The 20005-nt window shown below is 39.5% G+C and overlaps 1 protein-coding gene across 7 annotated transcripts in view; it reads left to right on the top strand.

Moving 5' to 3' along the window:
• The window catches only part of FTO (FTO alpha-ketoglutarate dependent dioxygenase), a 332160-nt gene that overhangs the window by 189361 nt on the left and 122794 nt on the right, over positions 1–20005 (top strand). The window contains exon 10 of one of the 7 annotated variants that reach the window (XM_039502939.1): positions 4453–4569. The exons of the other annotated variants lie outside the window; for them this stretch is intronic. Within the exon in view, the coding sequence (XP_039358873.1) occupies positions 4453–4477 (25 nt within the window). The 3' untranslated portion in view covers positions 4478–4569. Of the gene's footprint in view, positions 1–4452; positions 4570–20005 lie in introns of those variants that run through there. 7 annotated transcript variants of the gene reach the window in all.

The raw sequence follows: 20005 nt of genomic DNA, 5'->3' as shown, positions 1-20005 counted from the left end.
TCCCCTAATCTTGTGTGGGTTCTGTATGGGGAGAGCAGTCCTGTATGGGACTGTAAGTAAGAGATGATATGGAATTGGGTTGCCAACTACTCTGTTGAACATTAATTTACTTTGGTTCTGCCATTCCACAGTGAATCCTGCCCTGTCACTTATGAGTAATAAGAGGACAACAGCAGTCATGGATACCATGAGCCTGTGGCTCCTTGAGGTTGGGGGCTGTACTGTGTGGTATGTGGAGACACACAGCTTCTGCACAGATGCACCACTCCTCTTCAAGAGAAAAAAAACGTTCCAACTCTTGGCTGCTACACAGGAAAAACATGCACGGGGGGGAGGGGGAGATTTGGCTTTCTGTAGTACTACCCCAGAAGCAGAAGGATACATCATGCACTTATAAGCTCAAAAGTTAGGCCCAATGGCCTGATATTCAGAGGTGCTGAGCATTACAGGCAATGGGAGCTGTGATTGGGGCGGCTCCAGGCACCAGCGCACCAAGCACATGCCTGGGGCGGCAAGCCGTGGGGGGCAGCCTGCCGGTCGCTGTGAGGGCAGCAGTCAGGCAGCCTTCGGTGGCACGCCTGCGCAAGGTCTGCCAGTCCCGCAGTTTCGGAGGAAATTTGGTGGTGGGTACACCGAAGGCATGGGACCAGCGGACCTCCCACAGGCATGCCGCCGAATCTGCATTACCAGCGGACCTCCCGCAGGCACGCCACTGACTGCCGGGCTTGGGGCAGCCAAATACATAGAGCCACCCCTGGCTGTGATGCTTGAAAATTAGGCCTGGCTCTTTGTGAACTAGGTGCAATCAATTTGCCTTTAACTCACTAGTTACTGTTCTGGGATGTATCTCTTAAAAATGAATTTGCCTAGTTAGAGCTCAGTTGTGGCTTTGCCATAAGCCCTGATGTAAGAAGGCAGCACATGTTTGAAGTCTAGGGATCACAATCTAGTTACTAGTTATCCCCTTGCACCAGAGGGAAAGTAATCTGCTTTATACCTCCCACAGATTATTTCCTCCTCTATGCTGTGCTAATTGGCACTTTAGAGGTGTGAAGTCCAGGTTCTGCCCAGGCCCACCCTATTTCATCCATTTGCTTGGAAGTGTGGGGAGTATGAGCCCTGCATATGTTGCTCTCCTCCCAACACTGCTATTAGACATGGGTAGCTCATGCAGAGGAATAAGGGGATGCCTTAAGACCACTTAGCCATTTGCAACAGCATGTGACAGTCCACATTTGTGCCCTTAATATCTACCAGGGTAGCAATGCAAACAATTTTTAGTGCTCGTGAAGGAAGGTGGGTTGGCAATCCTGGAGACTGAAGTCCTCTCCCACTGAACAGTTATGGTAGGGACAATGCCTGTTTCCCCCTCAGTTTTTAATATTATAACTAAAAAAAAGAAAGAAAGAAAGAAAAGAAATTTACAGAATCTAAAGGCTTAAAAAAACAAAAAGTGTGTGAGACTGGTTTCAATGTAATCATGTAAACTTTAAAGCAGAGACTAAAATCAAGCATCACACCGTTGGTAACTTCATTGTTAAATTCATTAATAAAATATAACTGATCTTGATCTGTATTTTCTATCTCCATTATAATCTAAACAAGAAGCATTTGGCTCATGAAAGTAAATGTTTTTGATCCTTTGTTGTCAGATCCCACAATTTTCTCTATGGAATTCTTTGGTGAGACAGAAAACTAATATACTGAGCAACTGGAATTGCAGGCTTGTAATTTAGAAATATCCATTTTATCCCATGTAATTTCTTCCCTAAGATTCCTTAGTCTGAATCTGATACAGGTAGGAGCCAAGGCAAACAGTAACCATTTATAGTCATTCAGACTAGTTTGTGTTTCACTATAATGTAAAGGAAAAAGAGCTCTTGGCTTCCTTTCAGGTGTGTTACAGGAGTAGAAAATGCATTAAAATTTACCATCAAATGTTGCCACATGTTTCTATAACAATTGCAAACTTCTGTTTGATAAAAATCTAGAGATGTAGAAATCTTCATACAATAAACTTTGCCAATAAAGAGTCAGTTTCCAAGGTTTTTTTTCAGTCCAGAATGAATATGCACATTGAGTTCTCCCAATCCTCCAGGTAAGAACTTCAATCTATTACAACACTCAAATCTTTGCAATTAACAGTGAGTTATGACAATTTATTAAGGGGAAAATTCTGGCCTAGATTGAAGTGCACAGCTTCTATTGAATTACATTCTGACTCCTTTCAATGGCACTTCTAGGCAGGCAGTTGTGACACAAAGATGAGGTCTCATAATAAGGTTCATGGGATGGTCTATGCACAGTCATGTACCCACAAAGACAGCAATGACAACTGTGCATTGTGCTCCATACATACCGGTGTAGAGAAAGGGAAAAATATGTGTGTAGGTGGGCCATTCACACCAAGAATATAGGCATATTTTAAAGGACCATTCCTTCCAAACATTGACTACTGGCTGTAGTGCTGTCTATTGTGAGTAGTAATGGTAGTAAGTACTACAGCAGACAGTAAGTGTTTGCAAGATTGAGTCCTAAATTTGTTTCTGTGTACTACAGATGTGCTTGTTCCAGAGTTACACAGTAGAGAGGTTCTGACCCAAATGCTTCATTGTTCACTACCACTCAAGCAGCCAAAAAAAAAGGAAATACATTTTGTTTTCAAGACCTTAATTTAAAAACTTCATGAAAAATACTGAAATGAGTTCTGTCTTGGCTTAGTCAGGTTACTCAATTTGAATAACTCCCTACCCCACCCACTGTGCATGCATGTACGTTCACACACACATCTGTTAAATACGTGCTGTATTGATGGAAAATATGACCTCTTACTTCCTCCTAGTAAGCAAGGTTTGCCGAAACATAATTCAGAGTCTGCAGGGGGTCAGTTCTGAGTAACTTTGGGGTGTAGAACTAGGATTTAATTTCTCTATCTCAAATTTTCCCACGTAAATGTAGTTAAAATACTTATTCTGCCTTTGTTAAAATACTTCTTTGAATGAACGGTGTTATGATATATAAAGACTTTCATAGAAGCCAAGTTGGGAAACCTGTGTAGCTAAAAATACACATACTTTTTGGGGTGGAAAGGGGAAGGGGATTGACAGTGTTATGGTTTTTATATATGAGAGAAATGAGATATAGTACAATAATATATTTTGATAAAAATAGTTGTTGTAACAAAAAGGATAGTATAGCAGGTTAGTAACTCTGATATATCTATAAGAAGGTGGCATAAGTCAATAAGTCAAATGCATTTCCACTATGAAGAGCTTTGTTCAGAGGAGGTGTCATGCATAGGAATGTAGGGGTAAGAAGGAGACCCTGCCAGCATGTGAAAAACTTCATAATGATAAGTTATGTATTGAAATAGATAAACAACCTGTAATACCTAATGAACATACATATCAAAATACAAACTAATTATATTACTTCATAGAGGAGAGAGAAAGAGAGAGATCCTAAAAACTACCTACAAAGTCTCTGCTGAAGAATTGTACCTTTGGGTATGATTAGGAGTCATATGTTAGTGCAAGAAAAGATATCACATTATCTATTTTACCTATTTCTGCTGCTTATAAAGAACTTCACTGGATCCAAAATCTCATTACTGAGATGGATTTCTAGGACCAAAGTAATACTGTTTCTTAGTACCATAAAAATCTACAAAGTTCACTTTGCCATCTGTAGAGACACAGTGAATAAAGTAAGCTTGCCTCAAATGAAAGATTTTGTCCTCCTTATGTGGGAGAAATCCAAACCAGAATTAGCAGGACATCACTTTTGGACTAGCCCATTGACATTTGAAGAGGCAGCCTGCCAGAGATGTGAATTTTCAGCAGCAGTATGAAGAACTGGTTTTATGGAATTGGATTTTAGCTGCAGTATGGCAAAATCTGAGGTTTTTACAATATTATTTCCAATAGATTCTTAACAATTTAGAAATGGCCACTTGACATCATTGCTTCACTGTGTTATTAAAGGAACTATATGCTATAAAGCCTGTTTCAATTAGAAAGGTATTTACTCTAGAAGCTGGAGTCTTGGTTGCCTTCAAGGAAACAGGTAATCAATAAATGAACAATTTAATGGAGTAGAGTTCAGCAAATTATTATCACCCTGGGTAAAAGGAAGCTAAATTTGGAAGATATTCCACCAAAAAACAAACCCCAAAACCCAGAACAATGTTGAAAAGAATAAAGTTTTGAAATAACAAAATTATTGCTTTGATAACATCAAGCCTCTTTATATTAAAAAAAATTGAGTGGATTATAAACTAGGGAAATAATAACAAATATCTGTGTGCTTCCTAAAAAAAACATCTGTTAAAAATGTCCACTGAACACTGCTACCTTTTTGATGATCTGCACATTTCACTCTGGGGATAGATAACCTTAAGATGACCTTTTCACATCTGGGTCATGTCCTAGTAAAACTTGTCTTTTTTCTTAGACTTCAGCTGGGCTGGCGTTTCTGACAGACGTGTAAACAGATGCAAGCATTGTTGCTAATGACAGGTGATTATAAGTGGCATGGGTGCCAAGGTAATTAAACCATGCTTTGACAGGAACATTTGGTGATGTGGTATTTCAGCATTAGAAAAATTGTTACAACACATTTTCCCCTGCTAGGCTTCTCCTGAATATCATTAATTTTGAGTGTTTGGCCATATGACTTTGGGATCTTGAACACTGCTGACTGTCTGAAATATAAAACCATTCAGTGCAGGGGAATGGCTAGTAGAAAAGAGTGGGCATATGAACAGAATTTTGGACTCTTCAGATGACACATCATTCTAAAAAGCTCTTTCAAGTATAGATGCAGTACATTAGTTATAGGAGCTATGTTATCCTGCATTATTTAATGGTTATTGTGCTAGATTTGGTAATGACTATATTATTGTGCTATTCTTTACCATATACTGTATTTCTTACTGAATATCAAAACTGTGTTTTTATTGCTGCAAATTGCAGTTCCTAAATCTGTTTAAAAGCAATGTGTGGCTCTGTACTTCACAGTACAACACAAATTATTATCAAACTAGAAATACAACATAGGCTTAGAAGCTATAAATGATAATGTAAATGCTATAAAATGTTTATATTTAAGCAGATTACTGTCAAATCTTAATGATTTACTAATCCCAGATGACTTTATGCCCCTCACTCAGATACTTCTGCTGATTACAGGTTTTTCTTTTTGCTTTGGTGCCCAGCAAAACAACCAATGGGAATCTAGTAACTATTTTAGTGGTAAGAAAAGTTGATATATTTATATGGAATTTTAAACATGGTGTAGTTATTTTCTCACCAATGGCTTTTAAAGCTTTAGTCAAATGGGTTGAAGATCTCACCCCCATACACTTTACAGGAAGTAATTAAATGTACTAAGCCTACCTAAATCACAATAAAATATTAAATAAAATTACTTGCATCACTATTGGCCTGTACTAGACTGAGGCACAAGCACTTTTACAGAGGAAAAAAAATGCATGGTCTGTGATGATAAATTATGTTCCTTCCAATGAAAGTGAGAAGACCCTGAAAAAGCATAGTGATACCTCTGAGGAATAAAGGAATACGGTGTCTCTTCTAAAGTTTCCCAGTGTGACAACTCTGAAAATTAGGAGGCTGATTTCAGTGTTCTATTCAAGACAGTTAAGTCCAAAGCAGATTGCAAAGAGCTACAAAGGGATCTCATAAAACTGGGTGACTGGGCAACAAAATGGCAGGTGAAATTCAATGTTGATGAATTCAAAGTAATGCACATTGGAAAACATAATCCCAACTATACATATACAATGATGGGATCTAAATTAGCTGTTACAACTCAAGAAAGAGATCTTGGAGTCATTGTGGATAGTTCTCTGAAAACACCCACTCAGTGCGCAGCCGCCATAAAAAAAGTGAACAGAATGTTGGGAATCATTAAGAAAAGGATAAATAACAAGACAGAAAATATCATATTGCTTCTATATAAATCATTGGTAGGCCCACATCTTAAATACTGCATGAAGATGTGGTCACTCCATCTCAAAAAAGATATATTGGAATTGTAAAAGGTTCAGAAAAGGACAACAAAAATGATTAGGGGTATGGAACTGCTTCCATATGAGGAGAGATTAATAAAATTGGCACTTTTCAGCTTGGAAAAGAGATGACTAAGGGGGGATATTATAGAGGTCTATAAAATCATGACTGGTGTGGAGAAAATAAATAAGGGAGTGTTATTTACTCTTTCTCATAACACAAGAACTAGGGGTCACCAAATGAAATTAATAGACAGTAGGTTTTAAACAACAGGAAGTATTTCTTCACACAATGCACAGTCAACCTGTAGAACTCCTTGCCAGAGGATGTTGTGAAGGCCAAGACTATAAAAGGTTCAAAAAAGAACTAGATAAGTTCATGGAGGATAGGTCTATCAATGGCTATTAGCCAGCATGGGCGGGGATGGTGTCCCTAGCCTCTGTTTACCAGAAGCTGGGAATGGGCAACGGGATGGATCACTTGATGATGACCTGTTCTGTTCATTCCCTCTGGGGCACCTAGCATTGGCCACTGTCAGAAGACAGGATACTGGGCTAGATGGACCTTTGTCTGACCCAGTATGGCCATTCTTATGTTCTCAGAAACATGGTCTCTCTCCTGTATAGGGAGTACAGCACAGGCAACAATTACTTCAAAAGCTAAGGTGTTAGACTTTGTCTTTTACATATGGTAAGATTATTGTCTTTAAACACCCAAATTCTGCTGCCCACTTGCTCTTTGTAGTTTATAGGCTTGTAAACTATGAAAGAAAGAAGAGAATTTGATTGCTGTGATTAACAAATGAGTGAAAAAGGCGTGGCCCATCTTGCCAGAAATGAAATGATTCTCGCATATTGGCACATTTTAAGAGAGAGCGAGCATGTGCGTGTGTGTGTACCTTTTTGTAAAGACGTAGTGTTTTTGTACAAATGGCCTCGGAGCTGCCAGTTTTTTATTTTGGATATTACCTGGTAGTCTCTGAAGTAGATAAAGTATGGCTTTGTTTTACTCTTCCATTTATTAGGCTTTCATTGTATTGCGCTTACTGTCACAATATCGGCACATAAAACGTTAAACATCACTGATCTGAAAGAAGCTTCCATTGTCTTCTACCTCTGGTGCCAGGGGAATCTTGCCAGTCTTGCAGTGGTGGTTCTGTCAGTGTAATATGTCATGAAACATTTCTCAGTAATGACAGACATTGAATATGACTGACAGGAACTCTGACCGAATGAAATGAGTTTAATTACCAGAGATACGGGGTTACCTGAGATAAAACCAAGTGGTCCAATTGTGCTTGGTTTTGACCCCTTGACTTAAAGTTACAGAGCAGCAAAGACAAATGGATGATTAACCACCCCCTAACCCTCCTTTTCTGTGATAAACTTGTTTGGATTTCCCTGTCTGAAAAAATCTAAGTGTGGTATGTTTCTAAAAGGAAATATGATAGGAAAACAAAGGGTTCTGGTACTAGTCATTTTCTTCTCTTACAGACACAAAGCAGAAAGCTGTCATTCTATCTTGGAATGTATCTAGGACACAGTGTCCAGAAATCAATACAAGATAAATGATTGCTCTCTTAACCTCACCTTTCTTCTGCTTCAGCGGTTACATTGCTCCTGTTCACCTGTAGCCAACCTGACGCCAGAGTAAATGAGAGACCCTACCATCAAAAGCGTCTTCTTTTTTTGTTGTTGTTGCTACTCACTATTGAGTGCAGTTTTACACTTGTTCCTAGTCCTGTGCCTACAGCTCCCAGATAGAGTTATAGCAAGCTGCCTAATTAAACTGTCGCTGTCTGCCCTCACTTGACTGCCTTTACAAAGTCATTTAACTAACAGACATTCCTGACTATTAAAGCTAGTAGCAGCGTGTCTCCAGTACTGGAGATAAAATGAATGAAATTTGTTAATCTGCACTGACACTTGATCCTAGATGTTGAACTAATGCTGTAGCACCTGAACTTTTTTCTTTATTGTAATTACTTCTCATGTTATTATTTCATATAATAAATTGGAGAAAATTGCAACAGGTATTAAATTCTTCAAGTTGATTTATGGGTGCTGGGTGAATACAGCATTCATCTTGTGCATTCTTGAAAAGCACACTCAGTGTATGCTCAGATCCAGGATCAAGGATTGTACTAACCAAATACTGTAGTAGGATGATGTATTTCCTTCATCTAAGAGGAATGCCATTTTTAAATCTCAATGCTGCTAGTAATAAAGATAAATTTTGCCTTTGTAGTTTTATCAAGTGTTGATTTAAAACAAATATTTTGAATGCAAATTTAATACATTCTTAAACAGCACATCAAAAGAATTACATGCCATCCATGATAAAATTAAAAGAGGGTTGGAATTACACAGTGGAATTCAGTTCTGTTTGTAGGGGCAAACATTAAAAATGACTTGCAATTTTTTCCATCTCCTAATTTGAATGGTGTTTTTTGTTCAGAGAATTCGGGGTGATTCTTCTTGCTGGGTGGGGAGGTCTCTTAGAGCCGCAAAAGATTACTACCACTCCACCTCTCAAATGCTTCCCTTAACTTCCTCCCTCTCTAAAAAGTGAGGCAATTCCTCCCGAGTCTTTTCTTGCAGCTCTTTGAACAAGAGAGATTGACAAGAGGCTTCCAGCTTGGCCTGTTTGCATGGTAACATAACTAGTTAACATAACCTTAACTAGCTAGGGAATAAGATTTAGCCCTGTGCATAGCTTTTGATAAAATAATAAATGGGCTATGCACAGGATTACTCCATGGAGTGAAGGAAACCCTCATCTCCATTACTTCTAATGAAGCCTCACTGCTACAGTAGCTCCTGAAGCTACTGGTCTCCATTGTCCCAGGGAGTTAGCCAGAGGAGCCATGAACTCATGGTCCATTTGCTGTGTTCCTCTCCAGCACAAGATCTGCCTCCATACTTACATGGAGCAATCTCCGCACACCTCTGCTTGATACAAAGCAGAAAATGATGGACCCAGACATACACAGGCTTCTGGCATCCAGTGTCCCACAGCACAGGGGAACTTCATTAGCACTGCAGTGTTCAGGGCCTTCATGGCTGTTATTTGGGCTAAAGGGTTTGTCCCTTAATATTTATATAGTGCTTTGAAGATTGAAAGTGCAGGTGCCAAGTAGTATTACACCTAGACTCACATGGCTTTTTTGTTTATTTCTTTGTAGAGAGGGGTCTGAACCAGACAACAAAGCCTAAAGCTTCCTCCCACGGCCCATACCTTTGAGAGATTCAGATGCAAATATGAATGTTATAGCTTAGATCTGTCTCTATAATGTGTCAGGCTGGAACCCATGAATGTCCATGAAATATCTAGTCTAATCAGTCGTCCATACCATGCTGCAAGAGGGAAGCATAAGCTTTATGGCCTTTTGCTTGTTATATTATCATTAGGCAATCACTTAAAAAATGTAATTTATGATACACAAAGGTATGAGCCTCTAGGCATTTGTGTTGAATTTTGTGACATTAAGTAAGACAGAGAGTCTAGTTGAAAGGCCACTTGTTTCATTTCACTTGGCATGATTTTATTGGGACAGTAGAAGGAAGCAAGTAAGAAAAACCTCTACAAGTAAAACTTGAGACTGTTAACATACAGTAACTAATCTTTACATAATACTCTATGTATAACTTGTACCAAAAGTGATTCAGATGAAGGAAGCTGAGTTCCTGTATGTCAGGAGACATCTCCATAATAAAGATTGGGAGGTAGTTTGAGAATATGCATTTCCTTTAATGGGATCTTTCCATCTGTCTTGATTAAAAGTTGAGTCCTTCCTAGAGAAAAGAATTGTGTGTATTCTTGGTTTATATTCATTATATCTCAGACTGTTTGACCGTTGGGGTCTCTAGCCTTATTTTTTACATTTTTTGCTTTGGATTTGATCCTGCAAGTTGCATAGTAGCTTCAAAGTGCTGAGCACTAATATTTCCTAGGTCAGCATCCTTAACAGAATATACCATATGCTCGCCCTGCACCATATCCAAAGCTGCAGCCACAGGGGGGCCCTATATCATGGGGCCCTCAACCCAGCAAGGAAAGGTTGAAATTCTAGTGTGATATTAGAATCATAGAATCATAGAATATCAGGGTTGGAAGTGACCTCAGGAGGTCATCTAGTCCAACCCCCTGCTCAAAGCAGGACCAATTCCCAACTAAATCATCCCAGCCAGGGCTTTGTCAAGCCTGACCTTAAAAACCTCTAAGGAAGGAGATTCCACCACCTCCCTAGGTAACCCATTCCAGTGCTTTTTCCTAATATCCAACTTAAACCTCCCCCACTGCAACTTGAGACCATTACTCCTTGTTCTGTCATCTGCTACCACTGCGAACAGTTTAGATCCATCCTCTTTGGAACCCCCTTTCAGGTAGTTGAAAGCAGCTATCTAATCCCCCCTCATTCTTCTCTTCCGCAGACTAAACAATCCCAGTTCCCTCAGCCTCTCCTCATAAGTCATGTGCTCCAGCCCCCTAATCATTTTTGTTGCCCTCCGCTGGACTCTTTCCAATTTTTCCACATCCTTCTTGTAGTGTGGGGCCCAAAACTGGACACAGTACTCCAGATGAGGCCTCACCAATGTCGAATAGAGGGGAATGATCACATCCCTCGATCTGCTGGAAATGCCCCTACTTATACAGCCCAAAATGCCATTAGCCTTCTTGGCAACAAGGGCACACTGTTGACTCATATCCAGCTTCTCGTCCACTGTAACCCTTAGGTCCTCTTCTGCAGAACTGCTGCCTAGCCACTTGGTCCCTAGTCTGTAACAGTGAATGGGATTCTTCCGTCCTAAGTGCAGGACTCTGCACTTGTCCTTGTTGAACCTCATCAGGTTTCTTTTCAGTACTTGTACCCAAGTGTCATGTGCCATCAAGGACAAGCTGTTTCATGCTGAGGCAGATCCCTGTGCTGGTAATAACTTCAACTCGTTGGGGCTATTGGGCTGTCAAACTTTTTTATCACAATTGCGGTGGAACATTTCTCAGGTTTCCCATTTCTTTCTAAGAGGAAACAAGCATTAAGCACTGAAGATGCAATATTCTGATGCATCAGCTGACATTATTGTTAAAGCATTCCTCCAGAGCAAGGTCAAGCGTGTAGGTTCTATTGAGCAAGAGCTAGTTTTGTATGAAAAGAACACTGATGATACTCTGTTATTTGGAAATATTGATACCAAGACCCGTTGTGTGTACATTGAATAAAATAGAAAATGGCAAATAGCATTCTTAACGATGCCACATGTCAAATCATTTGGACATAAGGGGTAATTGGTCATCACCAGCTGTTGACTTCCATCTTCTGTGTATGGCTGGTAGCACATCTGTGTACAGGTGTGAAGTAAAACAAGCCTTGTTGTATTAGAAACCTTCTCGTCTCTGCTCCTAATGTAGACACTCTTCCTCCATTCTAAGTCTTAGGTGATTGTCCCATTTGGCTCACCTGTATATGTCTTTGTCAACGCTGTTCATGCTATTTCAGGTGAGCACAACAGTACATGGAAAAACATTCTTTATGTGTTAGGCCTTTTGCACATAAATCTACTGGAATCTGCAAACGAATAGCAGACAAAGTGCTATTTTTTTAAAGGAAATATTGCAGTTACAATGCTGATCTATTTTCAATGCAAGACCTTTACATTTAAAATGTGTATTAAAAATAATTTGTCATTTACCAGTAGAAGTGTGTAAGTAGGTAGAGTTTCAACCATGCCTTTGATAAGAGGTTACACTCATTGAGTGAAGTCCAAATTTATGTGTCCTCAATTTTAAGTCCTAAAAACAAAAAAAAGTATCAGTCTAAGCTTTCTCCCCAAATGTAGCTATTCTTGTAGTTTATGCCCGTCTTTAGTTCCCTCTGCAAGAGCCTGCAACTCCTTTAATACTCTTATTCAAACTTCTGACTAACTCAGTATCTCTGCATCTCTAGGCAAGGTTCAAGAAAAGAGTGCTGCATCCCCATGGAGGGTCCATGAATCTGCCACCCTGTTACAAAGTGATTGGTCTCTTAACTCTTCGCTTCCTATTTATGATTCATGAGTCCTATTAACTGCTGGTCTTCACTGCATCTTGTGTGCTGTTACTCCTGGGGGAATTCTGCGCCAAAAAATGCAAAATTCTGCATATTTTATTTGTCAAAATAATGCAATATAATCAGATTGGTTTCACTTCCTTTAGTAATTTATTTAAACTACCATACAGAAAAAAAAATCACAATAGCTGTTCGGCATTTCCTAAACACATGAAAGTTAAGTTACAAATACGTGGTAACCAATACCTTGCATTCCAGTTATAATCCTGGATTTTAATTTAAATTACATTACTTTTATTTTGGTGTTTGGTGTTCTGTAAAGTAGAATGTCGCTTTAAAATTGCTCAGACTTCACACATGAAAGTCATACAGTTTTGCTAATCATTGTCCTGCATTTTTTTTTAAATGGATAAGTAAAATAGATCCGGAGCTGTAATCTAACCCCACTGTGCCTCTCTGGCACAGGAAAAAAAGCGAGAAAGCACATAGATCTTCTAGCTGAGGATTCCGTTACTGTCATTTACAATAAGGCTCCTTTACAGCACTCTGGCAAGGTAAAGGAGCCTTAATTGACTAACAATGAGAACAATAGTAGCCTGCCTGCTTAGTTGTTACATTTCTTCTCTGTCTCAGGGACAGAGCCTGCTTCACACACCCTACGCCTCCAAGCCCGGGATGCAGCAACAGCAAGCGAAAGAGAGGGACAGAGTCTCTCTCACTCATTCGCATGCAGGCACGGGCCCAGCCCCACCCCCTTAACATCTCTCCACGCATGCACGCCCATCCTCCCCCCCCCCCCCCCGTGATCTGCCCTCTGCTGTTGGCTGCTCCCAGCAGACATGCCTGGGCTGCCATGGAAGGGGCATTTGTCCCCACAGATTTTTTGCTTCCCCATTTTTCTGCGGGGGTAGGGTAACCAGACAGCAAGTGTGAAAAATCAGGACAGGGGGTGGGGGGTAATAGGATCCTATATAAGAAAAAGACCCAAAAATCGGGACTGTCCCTATAAAATGGAGACATCTGGTCACCCTATGCGGGGGAGACAAGAAATCTGCAGAAGGTATGAATTCTGCGCCTCAGCAGGGGCACAGAATTCCCCCAGGAGTAGTGCTGTGTTTGCTGAAGTGATGATATTTCAGTGGCATGTTGGTGATGTACATGGGGCTGCATCAGAGATGTGTTTTGCTACTATGCTAGATACATGAGGGATCAACAGTGTAATAAATTTTATGGGATGTAGCCTCATACTTGTGTAATTTATGCAGAAAAGTGATGCCTGTGTTTTTTCCATCTAACTGATACAAAATCAGTATTGCCCACTAAGAATTTTACTCCACAAAAGGAAGACAAAGCAGCCAGAACTTCAACTGGCCTACTTTACTTGAGTAAAATTACTCACTTGAGTAAATGTTTGCAGGCTTGAGCCCTTGGAGATTAATGACAGCAGTCACCTGGTATGGGAAGAATTAAGAGATATATTCATTTACAAGTCTAAGTAAATTGTCATCTAAATATCCATAGGCACAAAAACTAATGAATCAGACGTTCAAAGGTAAGTAATAGGCTGAAACAAAGAAACACTAATAATGTCTAAGTACGGAATAGTAAGAGCATGCGTTTGCCAGTCATAAATCATAGAATCATAGAATATCAGGGTTGGAAGGGACCTCAGGAGGTCATCTAGTCCAACCCCCTGCTCAAAGCGGGACCAATCCCCAACTAAATCAAATATTTATTGATGAATATTTATTTCCTCACATATATGCCTATGTTGTTATAAAGTTCTTACCACACTGTTTCTCCCAAAGAGTTATTTGACTTTGATGCCTACACCTTTGTGTTTGGATAACTGAATCTTTCCCCTTAGTTCCAGTAACAAGATCCTTATTTCATGTGTCTGAGCAAACCATTTCTAAAAATGGTGCCAATCGCAAGTGCCAATCGCAGGCTGGTTTTACAAGCTGAGAAACCCAGTCAAAAATGCACTCCATGCCTGCATCTCTAGCTGCCATTATGAGACCTTGCAGAAAAACGAACATTGCATGGCACCTGGAGAAATGAACCCCACACTGCTCCATAAACCTGACATGGGCAGGAGTTAACAATGTGATTAGTGGACTGATGGATGATGCACAGTTCTGTGCCTCAATAGCAACTTGTTCCCAAGGGGATTTTTCTGACCTGCTAAAATCATGTCCAGTCCTAAAACAGTTGAAGACTGTCTTTGCTATTTGCCATGGAAAATTTGAAACCAATCTGGGGTAGTGAGAGAATTTAACAGTTTTCAGAATATTACATATCCTGTTTTAAGAAAAAAACCAAAACACTTTCAACAAAAGAGCATAAGGGGTATTATATCCAGTATCTTAAATCTCCGCAATTTTGAAAAAAAAATAGGGCTCAATTTTGGATAAGTAAGGTTAGGGCATCCAGCTTTGCATTTGGATTCACACATCAGCCTTTAGTTCCTTAAATTCACATTATACTGAGTAAGTGCTGATTTGTGCATTGCAATGTATTCTGCCCTTTGTGCCTTTAGGTCTGGTTGACACTCAAAAGCTTTCCCAGGATGTGAAAAACACATACCCTTAACCAACATAATTATGCCAACTGAAGTCCCAGTGCAGACAGCATTATACTGTAGGGTGACCAGATGTTAAGGGGAAAATATCAGGACCGCCGCATGGAGGGGCGTTTTTTTTTTCTTTTTTCCACTCACCTGTCCAGGGAGTGCGGTAGCAATTCGATGGAGAGCCCTTCAGTCGCGGACGGTCTTCGGCGGTATTTCAGCGGCAGGTAATAAACCTTGCCGCCAAAGACATAAGCACCTGCTGCTGAAATACCACCGAAGACTGTCCGCGACTGAAGGACTCTGCCGAATTGCCGCCGAAGACCAGGAAACAAAATATTGGGAAAATGGCATCCCGACCATACTCTGGGCGGGATGCGGGACAGGATCCTCAAAATCGAGACAGTCCTGATTTTATTGGGATGGTCTGGTCACCCTATTATACTGGCAAAAAAAAGTCTTTTTGATTGTATAGCTTATTTTGTTTGGGGAATTGGTATAAAATAAACTATACCAGCAGAAACTTTTGCCCATATAAGATGTACTAGCTGGGTTTGCCAGTATGTTGTAGACATACTGACATGTCTATTGTAGACATAGGTCTAAATGACTGTATGTTGCCCCCAATGTGAGAAGAGCACACAGAAGGGCTCCCCTTTTGTTTTCTAGGGGCATGTAAAAATTATAATGTGTTCTATTGTGCTTTTAGCAACAGCTACACTCTGGGGGTACTGCAGAGTCACATTCCCCTGTGGGGGCAACAGGAAGCATTGCTTAGTGAAGCTCTCAGGCACACAGGGGAGTATGGCTGCTGCTAGGTCCCTTAAAGGGAATGGCATACAGTCTCCCTGTGTGGCTAGCCAACTCTGCTGGTCAGTGGGGAGCCAGGGGGAAAGGAGGAAGAGCTATGATCTTGCTTCCTCCCTGTTATTTTCAGGATATCTAGTGCACTGAAGAGATGTCAGGGACTGAGATTATGGTCAGTCTCTGAAAATGAAAGGCATACCCAAGATTGGTAAGGTTCTTGTGCCCCACTCCTCTCTCGTCCATCTTTGTAGAGGCAGCCACAGTCTGTCTCAAAACGTTTAACAGCATAATTATTAAAAGTATCAAAAAATGAATTCAGCCTAAATATTTCCTGGTGCAAAAAAAAAGAATGTTTGCAAAGAGTCCTGTGGCACCTTATAGAATAACAGACATATTGGAGCATGAGCTTTCGTGGGTGAATACCCACTTTGTCATATGCATCCAACGAAGTGGGTATTCACCCACGAAAGCTCATGCTCCAATACGTCTGTGAGTCTATAAGGTGCCACAGGACTCCTTGCTGCGTTTACAGATCCAGACTAACACGGCTACCCCCCTGATATTTGCAAAGAAGGGCTCTTGAAGCAAAGGTTTAACCAAAAGACAGCAAGGAAGCTAAATAAATGAATCACCAGCGAGTTTTGTGGCGCTATATGTTGAGAGTTAGAACTATTTAGAAGAGACTGGTTTGGTCCTGCTCCCATTAAAATACTGTTGATTCCCAAGGGAGTAGAATTGGTCCATTATGTAAATTTTTAAAGATTAAATGGAAAGAATAGCATGCTTTCTTTAAAAGAGTATTCTTTAAATTGTGGGAATATATATATATATTAGTACAGGTAGCATGTAGCTGACATCATATTGCTATGGTCCATCTGGCGAATACATATTTTAGAATGGGTACCAGTTTAAAATGAATGTATGTCTGTCAAGTAAGTATGTACTTTGGTAATTTTTTAAAATTAAAAAGAATCATTGTGGTTTAAGCAATTATTAACATGTGATTTCTAACAAGAATGGTTGAGAAGGATTTTAGTATATTTATGTATGACAACTCGTATAGAATGAGTTTATAACAATAAAAGAATTACAAGTCCTTCTTTTGATATAATTCTCTTAGCTCTTATAGAGTTTGCTGATTGAACATAATTTCAACAGTAACACCAGTTCTCTGAATTAGTAATAATTAATTTCTGCATCTCTTTAGCATTCAAGGACAATATCTTATTAAGAGTGACATTTCATTTCACGGATCCTAAAAAAAAAGTCCCATTATCTTAAATTAATGTCCTTCATATCGCTTCTATTAATATGGTTTGTTATAACTGGAGAAGCATAATTTGTTCTATATTTTAAATATATTAATAAGTATAACCATCTGCATCAAGTAGCAAGCAGAGGAGAGGAATCTCTTTAAGTAAGGCTTTGATCTTATGAGGCCTACAAGGCTGAATCATAGCTAAATGTACTTTTTATGCTATTGTTATCCAGAAAACACCTGTGTTGCTACTAGTTTTCATATTCAAAGTTCTGTTTTATTTTACTTTAAATCTAAAGCTCTTGTATCTCAGTCTGTGCAAATAAAGCTCCTCCTGCAAACCAGCCAGGAAAACATATGATACCATTTGCAATTGCAGAATGCGGCATGCTGTTCTTCTGTAATTATAATGGCCTGAGCAGTGTGGGGTTGGTTAGCCTTCCTTAACAATCATTAATCTATTGAGTCTTAGTTACTGTGGCCCATCTTGGAGAACAGCAGTCCTTGGCGTGAGGCACCTTGGGCTGTGAATTCGTTGTGAGCAAGGGATAGCCTTGTTTGTTACATTCTGCTGCTTGCTGTTCCCCGAGGAGTCTGGGAAGAGATTTTTTTCATCTTCGTGATTACTGCTTGCCCTCTCCCTCGCTCTCCTGCTTGTCCCTTTATTTCTCCTTGTTGCGAAAGTTTCTTTCTGTGTGACTGGGAGTCTGTTTAGCAGACCATATTGCAAGTGAAGGTGCATCGTTTGTTGCCTGATTTTGGCAACACTGGGCAGTCAGCTGGGATGTAATTAAGACTCTGAGAACAGGCTGTCTTCTCCACAGGAAGGGCATGTTAGATGTTGCTGGGATTTGGGGCTGTCAGTTTGGCCAAGGCTGGAGAGTGAAAGCTAGGGACAGTGATCTTTCCTTTCATTTATAATCCCTTTATGTACAGTGTATGCACTTGGCAAAGTTTACATATAACCTAGTGACTGGAGCGTACAAGCCAATGCGGCTAAATTAGCATATGTTACATGTATATTTTAGTAATATTTTAAAGCAAGTGCAAATTTCCAAAGTGAATTATGCATGTATGACAGAAATAGGGTTGTGTTGCACTGGGTGTCAAATCCCACAACTTTTTGTCAAGACCATGGATTTTATATTAAAGAGGCAGAGAGACTAAACGAAGTAAAACAGTTTTAATTTTTAACAGTTTGGTCAAGCCCAAGGAGCCACTCTCTGACAGTTATAACTGACATTTGAATAATTGGATTAATTTAGAGAGGGGAAAATCCTGTATTGATAGTTCTGCTTGTTCTATGTATTTTTTTTTATTTAGGGATGGAGTTGAGTGGCTTAATTATTTAAAGTTCACTTTGTGCAATACAAAATACTGCTCTTCTGAAACTTTAGACTGATTTGCAGGAGGAAAAAAAATCCTGCTTAAAATATTTCATTTTCTACCGAAGCAAGCTTAAGAAAGCATTATAAAACATTATTTTCCAACTTGCACATTACATCAGTATAATATAAAAAAAACTCAAAGAGGTAAAAAAGTGTCATTTGTGGCCTAAAGCACTAGTGTCAGAGATGCACATAGGTCAGAGGACCAAATTCTGATCATCTTTATATAAATCCAGACTAATAACATTGACTTTAGCATTATCCCAGATTTATGAGGTAACTGAAATCAGAAACAGTATCAACTTCCTTTGGATTCACATTAGATTTCAAGTCTCTTTTCATAAGAAAATTAACATTAAAATGAATAATAGTTATGAACTAATGAGCCTTTCCTGATAATTCTGTTAATGAGCTGCTTTTACTAAATTGTGGCACAAAGCTAGAAGGGCTAACTACTGAAATAAAGAGTCTAGAATACAGTTTGCTGCTGGCTTTATCATTGTTTTACTCAGCGGGACATTAACAGATATTAACACTCAGACAAGAAGTGTTGATCCACTGTTTATGATATTAACACCTAGTTAGAGAAGTATAAAACGTGCACTTGGAATCCAACACACAGACATGTACCTATGCATTCGGATAGGTAGAAATGTTCATTTAAAGGTTATAAATTTCACTTGAGCGTTGGTAGTTGTAAAACTATTGCACCACATTTAAAAACAAAACATAACAAGTAAACTATATCCTTACCATGCTATGGTACCTGCCATGTTGCACTTAAATGTTACACCATCAGAAATTATGTTAATAAAATAATGTTGTGTAAGAAAGGACAATCAGTCTTACAATGGAGATAAGGGAGCATATTGTTTAAACTAATTTTGTACATTTTAGTCTTGAAAACTTCAAAACATTATTGAAATGCTGTATCGTTTGCTTTGCAAATGGGGTAGTCAGACTTCCTTGTAACCAGACTAGCAGTCCTTGGGGGATTCTCAAAGCTTTTTAAAATTATGGTGGGGGTTTTTTCTGGGTCAGTCTAAGTCAGTCCCAAGGGTGAAGTTGCCATCTGTCCTTTATATTAAAAGAATCTCCTATATTATATACCTGATGTTCTTGTCCCAGAGATAAATGTTGTTAATTAAAGGACAGCATTTGTCCTTTATGTAGAATAAAGATTCTTTCCAGCCTTAATAATTTCTGAGTTCTGTACGTGCCTGTAAGTATTGCCTAACCTAAATGTGATTTCTTATTAATTCAAGATCTTTGGTACATGTGGGGAGTTTAGTGGATGGTTTAGTAACCCAAACAGGCATATACCATCATTTCAGACACTGATGGTAGAACAGAGGATATAGGTTTTTGATGTACAGTGGTTAATTTATTTGAGGCAAATCCCCATTTGGGAGTGTTGCCTAAGAAAGGACTGCAGGTTTCAACCCTTTGTAATACAATTTTCTCTACCTCCATCTTCCTAACTACCTCCTCCCAGTATGCACTTGTTCTTGAGCAAAGCTGCACCTTTTCATCTAACCCTATATCTTTAATGTCCATTATACCGCCAACACTCCTTCCATTTAGTGAGCATCTCAAGGTTATACTTATTTGAGAAGTTCCATTCCAAACACAAACTACACATGTTCTATAACAGCATATTTACATGAGCCAGGCAATAAAGAATTGTATTCCTGTTCTTGTTCATGTGTCCGTAGGGGTTTTAGTAGAATCTTGTAAATGAGGATTTCTCATTAGCGGAGGGGCATTAAGAAGAAGAGGGAGTGTGCCTTTGTGGTTGTAGTGGTCAGGGGTGGCTCTACATATTTCGCTGCCCCAATCACGGCAGTGAGGCAGGCTTCAGTGGCATGCCTGCATGAGGTCCGCTGGTAACGTGGATTCAGCAGCATG

Source organism: Mauremys reevesii, linkage group 16, assembly GCF_016161935.1.
Source record: "Mauremys reevesii isolate NIE-2019 linkage group 16, ASM1616193v1, whole genome shotgun sequence".
Classification (NCBI taxonomy): Eukaryota; Metazoa; Chordata; order Testudines; family Geoemydidae; genus Mauremys; species Mauremys reevesii.
Note: the sequence above shows the minus strand (reverse complement) of the source record. Positions and strands in the feature narration are given on the sequence as shown.